Source organism: Musca vetustissima, unplaced genomic scaffold, assembly GCF_032173495.1.
Source record: "Musca vetustissima isolate MV318-11 ecotype Yass unplaced genomic scaffold, APGP_CSIRO_Mvet_v1 utg1463, whole genome shotgun sequence".
In the NCBI taxonomy this organism is placed as follows: Eukaryota; Metazoa; Arthropoda; class Insecta; order Diptera; family Muscidae; genus Musca; species Musca vetustissima.
Window position 1 is genome coordinate 354,557 of NW_026886420.1, and position 13,006 is coordinate 367,562.

At 32.7% G+C, this 13,006-nt stretch overlaps 1 protein-coding gene across 1 annotated transcript in view; it reads left to right on the forward strand.

Moving 5' to 3' along the window:
• LOC133333911 (diencephalon/mesencephalon homeobox protein 1) overlaps window positions 1-13,006 on the forward strand; it is a 71,824-nt gene that overhangs the window by 36,992 nt on the left and 21,826 nt on the right. The window contains exon 4 of the mRNA XM_061542224.1: window positions 124-225. Within this exon, the coding sequence (XP_061398208.1) occupies window positions 124-225 (102 nt within the window). The remainder of the gene's footprint in view (window positions 1-123; window positions 226-13,006) is intronic.

The window sequence follows — 13,006 nt, forward strand, 5'->3', positions numbered from 1 at the left end:
AAAAATGTACTCCCCCTATTCCTCCCCTAAAAATTTTACAGGCTCTTAAAACTACAAAAAGTTTTCACGACACTTGACTTCACTTAAATCGTTGTATCCTCGTTTCTTTTGTTTCTTTTGCAGTTGGAGGAACTTGAGACTGCATTTGCCCAAACTCATTATCCGGATGTTTTCACACGTGAAGATTTGGCAATGAAAATTAATCTTACGGAAGCTCGTGTACAGGTGAGAGAATAGAGAAAAATCATAAGGGATATTTTTTACTAAAAACAACAACCAAACAAACAAAAAATGGCAAATAAAGAAAGTGAACAAAATATGGAAGATTCTCTATCAAATATTTAAGGATTAGTTTAAAGTGAAGTGCACAAAAAAATGGCAGAGCTGAAAGTTGAAGGACCAGATAAGAAAATGGAAATCCAAAATACATTTGGCAACATTTATTTTGTTAACAGAAATAAAAAAACTATGAAAATTGTATCAAATTTCATTTGTTCACTTGCTGTGCTGTTCACTTTTGATTTTTGGACCACTCAGATTATGCATTCATATTTCCATCAACCATAACGACCCTTTCTTTTTGTCTACTCACCCCCAGCCTCGGTTACAAGCACAGGCGCACACTCTCACGGACAAACACACGTTCATCTCTCAGACATTCACTTTTGCTGTTGTTGTTATTATTATTATGCATGTCCTTTTGTAGGACTTATAAATGGATTGGAGTTTTTGTTTTATTTCTGTTGTTGTTGTTGCTTTACTTTAAAATATGTCATGCATTGTGATCAAAAGGATTTTCAATTGTTGTTGTTGTTGTTGCTGTTGCTGTTTTGTCTCCTGTATTCAAGAATATTCAATTTTGTTAATGTTTCTGTTCTGCTTCGTTCGACGTCTTCCAACTTTCTCAACTCGTCCATTATAAATGTTGAGACGATGATGATTTATGAATGTTTTTTGTCTTTTCTTTTTTTATAAAAATTATTTGCATTTTGTAAATTTTATGCAATTTATTTTATTATTCAAAACAATAAAAAAGCAACAAAAAGTAAAAAATATTTCGTATGTAAATGCAATGAAATCGACAAATTGGGATTAAAACAAGGAGAAATAAAAATTGGTATTGAAATTGAATTTTACACAAATAAAAAGGGTTGATTTGATACCTAAAAGCCGAATATCCCAAAAATATCAGTTATTTCTAAAAATCTAGCTAAAGCTCTACAGAGAAGATAAAGGGACCTTTTCTCTCATAGAAAGTATAGGCCTATGTTTATACATAGACCCAACATAAATGTCCCACACCTACCTCGGTATTTAAAGATTATCTGTGTGTTCCATCTTAAGGAATTCTAATTAGGCATTCCGGGTTCCTGGTGAATAAAAAACTAAACATTTTCAATATTTTGAAATTGTATATGAAATACGTGTTGGGAAGTGGTGCTGATGTATAGAAATAGTGTTAGAAAATCGTACTTATGTGTAGGAAAGGTACTAAGTGGTTGGTTAGGTACTAGTTGCATTTAGTTGAGCGTATAGAGATGGAATCCCAAAAATAGGAATTGTTGGAGTACAGGATTGAGGTAGCTTAAAAAATCGTACGAAAAATACTAAATGGTAGTAAATTTGGTACAAGTTGGATTGGAACAAATAGAGCTGAAGTCTTGAAATTGGGAATTAAAATGACTGTTGGAGTATAGGATTGAGGTAGTTTAGGAAATTCGTATTTCGTATGTGTACGAAAAGTACTAAACGGCGCTAGATTTGGTACAATTTGGATTTGGATAAACGGAGAAAGCTGGAAACGTACAATTTGGAATAATTGTTGCTGTTGGAGTGTAGAATTGAGACATGGAAGTATAGTACTTATGTGTACTAAATGGTACTATATTTGGTACATCTTGATTATGTGTGAACGGATAGAGCTGGATTACAGACTTACTGTTAGAGTGTAGGATTGAGACATGGAGGTAGCTCTGAAAATTCGTAACTAAGTGTACCAAATTTGGTACACTTTAGATTTGAGGGAACGGACCTATCTATCCGTGCACTCCATAGATAGGTAAACTATTATTTGGAATTAAATTAATTTTAGAGTACATGATTGAGGTAGTCTTGGAAATTCAATTTTATAAGTACGAAAAGTAATAAATAGGGTACAAATTGGGATCTATGGGATCCTGAAATTTATGATTAAAATTACTGTTGGAGTGTTGAATTGAGGATTATTTGAAAAATCGTACTTACGTTCGTTTACGAAACTTAATAAATGTTACTAAATTTGGTATAATTTGGATGTGGGTGAAAGGATAGTACAATTTGGACATTGGTAAATGGGTAGAACTGGTACCCTGACATTTACAACTATTATAACATTCCTAAAGTACAAAATGGTGCCAAATCTGTTACAGTTTGGATAGAGCTGGAATTTGTAAATTGGGACTTACGGTTACTATTTGAAAGCATGATTGAGGTAGTTTTGGAAATTCGTACTCATGAGTACGAAAAGTACTAAATGGTAATAATATAAATTTTAGTACAACAAAGTATACAGTTTTCACGATTTCCATTTAAAATATTACAGTGAACTCTCGATAATGTGAGCTGACATTAAAGTATTGGAAAAAATCGGGAATTCACGGTAATTAGCTGGTCGAATCGAAAATTTGAACAAATTCGAAAATATGAACTACCCCGACATGAATTAATTCATATTATCAAGAGTTCACTGAATTTATTTGTATTGCATTCCCTTTTCGCATACGAAGTACCGGGCGCTTTGCTAGTATTCTATAAAATAAAGGTATCTCCAGATCCCATGAATTTTTTTCCATAAAAAAAATTATCTTAGGATAATGATCTTGAGGTCCTGAAATTCTATTCTATAAAATAAAGGTAGTATCAGATTCCGATGATTATTCTCTTAATAAAAAATTATCTTAAAATTCAGAAGATTTAACCCATTAATGCCTGTCCATAGAACCCACGGTACATTTTTTCAAAATTTATGAGTAAGCTAATACAGGTCATAGAAGTTGCGTTTCAGCATAATGGGTTAATAAAAATATAATATTTTGGAGCGAAAAATTGTTCAGAGAAAGGTATACCTCAAGGACTGACAATTTTCCTCCAATAGCACTACAGAATAAGGTAGTTTCAGCCTTTAAATGAATTTTCTCATGATAGAATGTATTATCAGGACTTGTGGATTTTTTCTATAGAAAAATTCTATACTCAAGAAGAAATTTGATTCATTTCCCTGAGATTATTTGATTGAAAAATGTATTCTTATATTTCGGGATTTTAAATATACATTCCCTGGAAATGTTGACAAAAAATTGTCTCAGATCATGAAAATTTTTTCTAATGAAAAAATATCGGTGGTTTTTGGATTTATTTATATACACCTGTAGATGTAAATTAATCTATTCATTAAAAGAACAGCAAACATATTTAAAAAATAATCCGTACCATTACATTCTTATAGATGATTTAGATAGCTTCCATTGAGAATGCAAATAAGAAATTTAAAACATATTAAATTCCTAATTAATATGTTTACAGTTGTTACACTTTTGGCAAATGACATTGTAATAAACCTTAAAGAAAATCTACTCACCTCATATTATAATGAATGGCCAACCTAGCCGGTCATTCAAATTGTAGCCAATTATTGTTAAACGTATGCAGATCAGACATTACGTCAATGTCTGATAAACAGCATTTGTAGAACTTGACAGCTCCTTAAATAGGTATCTTCAATTAATATTTTATGCTAGCGGTAATTCGATGCCTCGAAGAAAATCTGTAAAGAAACACAAACACACACAAACACAAAATAAATAAAAGATGTAAATTTCAATTTTTGTTATTTTATGACAAGAAACGAACAAAAAAGTGAGCAACCACACAATCAAGTCAAACCAAAATTAGAATATTTCTTTTCGTTTTTCTCTAATTTTCATCTTTGGCTTTGGCTAATTTGTTTATTATTCGCGTAAAACATTTCGTAAAATGATACTTATTAAAATTTATTGGACATTTGCAAATGAGTGGCGACGACATTTCTTCTTCTTCATCCAACAAACAGCCTATACACCTACACATATGGAGACGATAGTCGTTTACACATCTCAAGGTTTGGAATAACGTCATGGCAAACAAATCATAATGAAGCAACAACAACAAAAACGTTTTTCTTTCTCTCGTTAAACTTGTTAAAGTGGTCGAGGTTTAGATTTTCTATTTTTATGCGCTCAACAGAAAATGAAAAACGGATAGAGGCAGAAATGCAATTAACACAAAATGTTTGAAGCAGCAGCATTCCGTGTTCCACTACAAATCCGTCCGTATGAATATGCCACTACTCAAGATTGAAAAAAATAAGAAGAAAGATGGACTACTTTGCCATAATCTGGGGTTCCTGTTTGTCGGGCATTTGACGGAAAGCTCTTTAGCACGTTATTTCCTCGGTAGTGCAAAAAGCGTTCATTAGCGGTTGTTTAGTTAGATGTATTCGCATAATAATGGCAACAACATCAACAACAATAAGTGCAAGATTGTAAAAACAAATTATCCTTTTTTGTATCCTTTTCAATAACAGCGATGAAAATCTCATATATTTTACAGTAGTTTCGGGAGTAAACAACAATAGATAAAATGCTGAGGAACTATTCAAAATATAATTTCAGTTCTAAAGGATCCTGAAAATTATTTCTTTAGGAAAAATGTATTTAAAAAGTATGCAGGACCCCTTTTGCAGGGTTTGGTATATAGGAAAAACAATATTTGGTCCAACTTTTTTAATTAAAAAAGTATTCGGAATAATTTCTTGTATAAAAAATTCATCCTCATGACCCTGCAATATTTAAAATAGAAGGATCAAATCCACGACTTTATTAGGCCTCGAAAAAATAATTTTTAAAAATCCCTCGAAAAGCATTTATGATAAAATCCAAGCCTTTGTTGGACCTCGAAAAAATATTCCTTAAAAATTCCTCAAAAAACATTCATTATAAAATCCACGTCCAGCCCTTAAAAATATTCTTTAAAAATCCAACTTCAATATTTTTCTTTAAAAAATAGCCCTTAACAAATATTCTATAAAAATCCACCTTCAATATTTTTCTTTAAAAAATAGCCATTGAACAAATATTCCTTAAAAAATTCACTCCTCTTACAGTCCTTGAACAAATATTCTTTAAAAACTCCACGCCTTGTGTAAACTTTAAAAAAATTATTCTTTAAAAACTCCACGCCTTGTGTAAACCTTGAAAAAATATTCTTTAAAAACTCCACGCCTTGTGTAAACCTTGAAAAAATATTCTTTAAAAACTTCACGCCTTGTGTAAACCTTGAAAAAATATTCTTTAAAAACTCCACGCCTTGTGTAAACCTTGATAAAATATTCTTTAAAAACTCCACGCCTTGTGTAAACCTTGAAAAAATATTCTTTAAAACATCCACTCCTCTTATCCACGCCTTGTGAAAACCTTGAAAAAATATTCTTTAAAAACTCCACGCCTTGTGAAAACCTTGAAAAAATATTCTTTAAAAAATCCACGTCTCCTATAGCCCTCCAAAAAATATTCTTTAAAAAATCCACGCCTCTTATAGCCCTCAAAAAAAAAAATATTCTTTAACAAATCCACGCCTTGTGCAACCCTCGAAAAAAATACTCTTAAAAAAATTCACTCCTCTTATAGCCCTCGTGAAAATATTCTTTATAAATTCACGCCTTTGTAACCTTCGAAAAAATATTCTTTAAAAAATTCACGCCTTTTGTAAAATTCGAAAAAATATTCGAAATATTTTGTAACCTTCGAAAAAATATTATTTAAAAAAACGATGTCTTTTATCCCAAAAAAAAAGCTTCAGTTACTGGGGAAATGTTTTCTACTGAACAATATTAAACCCTATTTATGGAGGACATTTTTTCTTTAGAAAAATGAACCTCTGGCCTCTGTTACCAGACTTTAACCTCCACGAGACCACTGTTCCCTATCTACAATTATGTAGATAAAAAGCAGCCTTATAATATTTCAAAAGAATTATAAAAAGCAACAACAACATCCTCCCAACAAAATGAAACATGTTTACACAAATGTTACATTTAATTGCCAACAATGTCGTGTTAACGAGCTAAAATTCTTACGCCTTCATACGCCATTATCCTTTTGGCAAAGGCTTCCATCTGTGTGAGCTTTACTTTAATTTGTGTTTTTTTCTTTTCGTTGTTTTTGAAAGCACTTAAAACATCCGTGTTAGAGAATGCGTTAAGCAGTTCTTATTGTGTGCTCTCTTTACTCATCCTTCTTGTTGGCTATAAAGCTATTAAGGTTCTCTAGTGGTGGATTTTAAGTCTATTTCCGGCACAATTATTTGTACTTGGATTTGTACGTGAAGTGATAAGTGGCTCATTGTGTTGGAGGGTCTGTGAAGGATGTATGTGGAGATGTGTGTGTGTATGAGTGTATAATATTTACTATAATTATAAGGATATTATTGTAACAAAGGACTAACAAGCATACAAATTGTGGTATGATGGGTTCTACTAATTACCGATAAATTCCTAATTTGGAGGTTATTTGAACACAGAATAAAATAATTCGTATATTATATGAATAGTGTTCATATAGTTTTGCCAGAGTTCTGCATTTTATGAATGCAATTCATAAAACTTTAAACACTGGTTTCTTGTTATAGAGAGAGGAAGAAAACATTGGAGTTGTAAAATGCACGCAAATAGTGGTAAAGTATAGCGAAGTAAAGAAAATAGTTGTAATATTAATGAAATGTTTACATTGTTTGGAAAAATTGTGGTTTTTTCATGATTGTAAGCAGCGAGGTACATGAACAATATGGAAAATAACTATAAATGAAATTATGAAAATATTCATTAAAAATATTTTTCTGTGAAGTGGAAATTTGGTTTAAGTGTTGAATATTTATGAGAGGAATTTGTAGAAGGCATATAGTTGGTCCTATCTTCATGGACGGTATCCTTTTTATTTTTTTTAGACAATTAATATAACAATCATATTCGTAAAAGGATGAGTGTATGTATAATTGTTGAGCAGTGTGTGTGTGTGTATCATCGCAATTCCCCTTGCAAAAATTAAATAATAAAATTAATAAATTTAAAACCTCCTCCAAAATGATCCCTTTATAATAGAAATTATTTTAATAACCACTGGTGGGTGGATTTTACAAAAACGAAAAAGAAGAAGAAGTGTATAATTGAAAATGCCAAAATTGCCATACCAAAAAGAAACAACCATCCGAACAAACACATGATACCTGATATCAAATTTCCGACATACGTTTAGTCATAAATTACATTACACAACTTTCAAGTTCCCAGGCTAAATGGTACACAGCAATTTGCAGGATTTCACTACCACAAACATGAAACACGGCTGCTACAAATTATGTAGATATTAAATGAAAATGAAAAAAATACAAGGCTATTTTTTATTACATTACGTTTCCCACTACCTCCCCACATTCAATTCACAAACTTACATCCCTCAAGTGGCATGATGTGCTGCTTTCAACTTGACTTTTTGGCCGTGGAAAATGCGAACAAAAGAAGTCATACACCACCCTTGTCAATCTTCTTCGAGTTGGAATAAAACCAACAATTTGGCATTTATGCCATAATTTAGTTTGTTTCGCTGTTTTCTGCGGGGGAGGAACGACGTCTGCTTTTGTTTTGTGTCAGAAAATGTGAAATAGGACCAAACAACGAAATGTCAGCTCATAAAATGGTCTATTTACAACGATTTGTTTGACCAACATGATTGTGGCATGTTCGCCGTAAAGATGTCCAGAGATGAAGTGTAAATGAAGACAGGAATTCACTCAAGTATAATGGACAATAATTGCATGAGGACACAAGTGGCCGGACAGGTTCAAAGGGATGGGGATGAAAAACAGAAATTCCATTACAAATAATTTCATGATTGTAGAAAAATAACAAAAAAACACATCAACTATTTTGATGTGACGTGAGATTTTCAAAAGAAACCCTTAGTTTTTCAAAGAAAAATTCCATTTAGAAAAAAATATTTGGCACTTGTCGTCCCATTTCAGAAGCCTGCCTTGCCATCCACTTGACAGCAACACGTGTTCGAAACATACAAATTGGCATTTGCCATTTGTTAAACTCTAAATTAAATTCAAAGTATCAAGTGTCAAAATTATTGTTAACTTACGACCAAACTCCTTGGTTTTGAAAAATATGTCATTTATTTTTGTTTTGAATCAAAAAAATATTTGTTTACATAAACAAAGGTTTGGTCGTAAGTCACTCGAATTCGTTCGTTTAGAATTTTACAAAAACAGCCTGTAAATAAAATTCAAACTATCAAGTGTCAAAATTATTGTTAACAATTACATAAAACGAAGTCGACATATTCCCACATAACTTCGTTCAAGACCATCCCATCACGTTATTTGATACAGTGACAAGTCTACACTACATGTGTATGAGTGACTGGTATATGTTCGATTTTGAAAATACATTTTTAAGAAATCTCAAAGGATTTTATTTCTCATGCCACCAAATATTTTTCGTCCTTTTTTTGACTGGTAACTGTTGCTTAAAAATGATATTTTAGGCTTTTGGGGGGTCGTTCGGTTATGATATGACATTTAAGTTAATCTGAGAATGTAAATTTTCATAAAGAAAAAATGTATAATCAAATAAAGCTTAACGCAACAAAAGTAATGCCAAATGTAATGCCAGGGAATGGTATATTGAAGAACAAAAGGAATACATGTTTGGGAAAGTGTGGCATACAGTTTATAGCTCGCAAAATCTTTAATATTGTGAAGAACTTTTTAAACCGATTTTAGGGAATTGCGAAGCGATGTGAAATTGAAGAACAAAAGGAATACATCTCTGAAGTATATTGAGAAATTCGTATATTTCTAAAGACTAAGCACAATGGGCTGAGGTGACAGACGTTGGCCGAGTAAGACTTGTGTCGTTTCGGATCGTAGACCCGGCTGGTTGTTTAGGATACCATTTGTATTTTGTAATTGGTCCCTGGTTCCGATATCGGCTACAGATCCATTATTCAAATATCAGACTTCATTCCACCACTTATAGTATCAATAAAGTATTATTTTATGTCATTGTAATACCTCGAAATATTCGTTAAATATCCGAAAAGTGCTAAAATGTACTAAATTTTGTACACTTTCGTAACATATGAACGAATAGAGCTATAAGTTTGAAATTTGGAATGCTGTTCAAAGTTGAGAAGTAGGGTTGATATAAGATGGTAATTTTGGAAAGGTTTACACATGTAAGAAAAGTACTAAACAGTACTAAATTTGGTACAATTTGAAAATTGAATGAACCAATAGAGCTGGAATTCTCGTAAATAGTACTACATTTGGTACAATTTTAGAGTGAACCGATAAGGCTGGAATCCTGAAAGTGGGAAATAAAATGTCTATTGTATTTTGTAGGTAGTAATGGAAATTTATACTTAAGCGTACTAAATGGAGTGTAGTGGATGTAGTTATGGAAATTTGTACTTATGGGTACCAAATTTGATACAATTAGGTGAACCGACAGAGCTGGAATCCTGAAATTAAATTACTTTTTAGGTGTAGAATTTCGGTATGTTTTTTGGAAGTTCGTATTTATGTGTGCTAAATGGTATTAAATTTGGTACAATTTGGATTTAGGATGAATCGATAGTGCTGAAATCCTGATACTGGGAAATAATATTTCTGTTGAATTGTATGATGAAGATAGTATGGGAAATGTGTACATAAGAATTCTAAATGGTTTTATACAATATTAATTTATGTGATCAGATAAATCCCATTCCATTACAGTAGATATCGGATATAAGCACATCTCATATGAGAAAAAATCGCATATAAGAAAGATTATCAAAAAACACTGAGCGTATACTTTCTATATCCGATAATTCCATATTCGCATATAAGAAAAAAACGCATATAGATAAGAATGTATGGAATTAATATTACGGTTGGATTGTTGATGTAGGTAGTTATGGAAATTTATATTAATTTCAGTACACATTATATTCATGTCAGTACACATCATACTAAATGTCATACAATTTAGATTTAGGTGATCGGATAAAGCTGGATTTGCTTATTGATATTGGAGTGTCTGTTAATTAGCTCTCCCGATATTTGCATTTTCTATGAAAACAACAGACATGATAAAATAGTCCACATTCGCTAACGAAGAATATGGGTATATGGTAGTTGCCTATAATTTACTCCAAAAATTATCGATTTTAGTTTATTTTTAGGCTTATTTTTAGGGTCTATGTTAAAACATAAACAAGTTTTTTGTCAAACGCTTGTTTATCCTGTGACATAACCCGTCATTTATAAAGATCCCTAACGATTACAGGTATTTAAATGTCCACCCCATGGTGGCTATACACCTTGCCACGACATATTTTATTACTGGCAAGAAGTTTCTGTCTCAAAACGAGACATACATGATTTGGATATAACGTCAATGAGCCGTACGATGTTCTTTAATCGAACTGTTTATACCCATCTCCATGATTTGGTAATTTAAAGCCCTAAATCAGTTGGACCCAATTGTATGGTCTATGTTAAAACATAGACAAGTTTTTTGTCAAACGATTGTTTATCCTGTGAATAAACGAAATACCATATTACAGACCATAGTTTTTGAAAATTTGACCTTTAAAATACATAAAGTGGACATTTTTTCCATATCTGTCAGCGAGGAACTCATTTACCTCTGCAGACAGACAGAACATGACAAAATGGACATCGAATAAATTCTAATAGCGAAAATGCCCTATTTCATTACCTATGTATTACAAGATTATGCTAACCACCTTATATCAATAAAATGAATGATATCTCTAAAATTCCTAGTCTTCTACAAAACTTCAATCCGTTTTTAAAATGCTAAATTTAGGTAGACATTTTTGTATATACAAGTGGATCCATATTTCAATTTGTATATAAGGGTAATTTCAAAAGTATATACCACACTATTCTTACTATCAGAATGACAAAATAATATTATTGGTTTGAAGAAATAACATTTATTGATAGACCAGGAGAACACATTTCTTATATACCTTAGAAAAACCCAAAGTACCACTCATTAAAAATCCGACTCATATTTATTCAAAATTCATGGCATATGGAATGTAAACAGAACAATAACACCTCCAGCAAAATGAGCTGCAGCAAAGCTGCATCGGAGCACAGCAAATTGTAAACATTCATCCTGCTTAACATGATTGTTTACAATTTGCAACATTATTACAGAGGCGGAACCAGATCAATGGACCTAAGAAGCACAATATTATAATATTTTTTTGTTTGTAACACCAGAGAGAGGGTGAAAACAGTATCAGCGGGGTTTTGTGTTGTAAAAACCGTTTAAAAAAACAAACACTTCAAACTTTTTTGTTGACTTGCCACTGTGTTGAAAGTGGCATTATCGAAAGCAAAAAAATGTGCGTAGCACCATCAATGAATGAATGGAACAGATGTGTTAATGCTAAGCTTATTTTTGGCCAACACAAACACTCCTTTTGCTCGATTACCCTTCTCGCCACATTCGTTCTGATACTCCCTGCCCTTGGGCGTATTTTCCTCTGTGGTAAGGGTTTAGGGGTAACCACAAAACACTCATTGTTGGGTAGTTACACCCCTTCTCCCATTGTGAGTATTTATAAAATGAACATGTTTTGGGATGTAGAGGAAAAAACAACAAAAAAGAAAACGAAACATCATCATCGACATCTCCCTTGCCTGTGTGTGTGTTTGTTGCACAGTAGCACAGAAGGCATTAAAGGATTACTCCACCAAATGCAATTATCCAAATCTGCCAAACCGAATAGCAATGGGTGGAATGTTGGAAACCCTTCTCCGTACCAAACCAGTCGAATAAGGAGCAAAAATCAAACCCTGGCATGCACCAGCTAGCTACCAAGTGTACCAAGAGGCTTGTAGATACTACATCCAACCCCTTTGTTGGCCGCCTTAGGCCTTTTTTTGCTATTGGTTTCATGAATATTAAATTCTTTTGGAAAGCAGCAACTATTATTTTTTCACTTAACGTTGGATAGAAAGTACTTTGTTGCTTTTGTTATTTTTTCAGTGTGATAGCTTGGCCTCCAGTTATTCCGGCTTCTAGTCTGTGTATGGTGTCTTGTGGTTTAGTGGTTGCTGTTGTTTTTGTAACATATTTTGTTGTTTTGTGTTTGTCTACTGCTACTGCCAGTCATGCTTGATCACAATGAACTTATTTGACAAATTGTTTAATGATCCGTTTGTTTATTAGGGTATTATCCTGAATTATGGTGTTAGATGATGTTTTAACGACCAGCGGGAGGAGTATGAAGAGAGTGAGGGTGGGAGGTTGATGAGTAGTTGTTTTTTTAGAGAAAATTATAGATTTGATGACAAGTGCAAATTTTGTTATTAAGATCTAATCATTAATTGGTCGATTGAAGGGGGTTCTATGTCAACAGATGGATAAATAAAATAACATTTGTTGAACTGGTGATTAGAGATTGATGAAGCTCACAAATATCCGCACAGGTAATGTATAAATTATGGTTTGACGAATTACTCTCAAGAGAAGCCTGTCAGACATACTGTGGATATTGTAAAAGGGTAAATGGTGTGCTATACTTGGAAGCATTTAAAATTCCACGATAGATCGACGAACATAAAAAAATCGAGATGATAAATGGATCACATAAGATAACCTTGTGCGAAAACGATTGTGGTCAAAGAGCGGTGAAGCACCTCAAACGGTGGCCAAATCAGGACTAACGGTTCTGCTATGCATTCGGTGTGACTGGAAGGGGATTAGTTATTATGAGCTGCTTTCATATGTCCAAACGCTAAATATGTCCAAACGCAAACGCTAATCTGATCTCTTCTGTCAACAACGTTGATAGATAGCAATTGACCAGAAACGGCCAGAATTGACCAACTGGAGAGGTGTCGT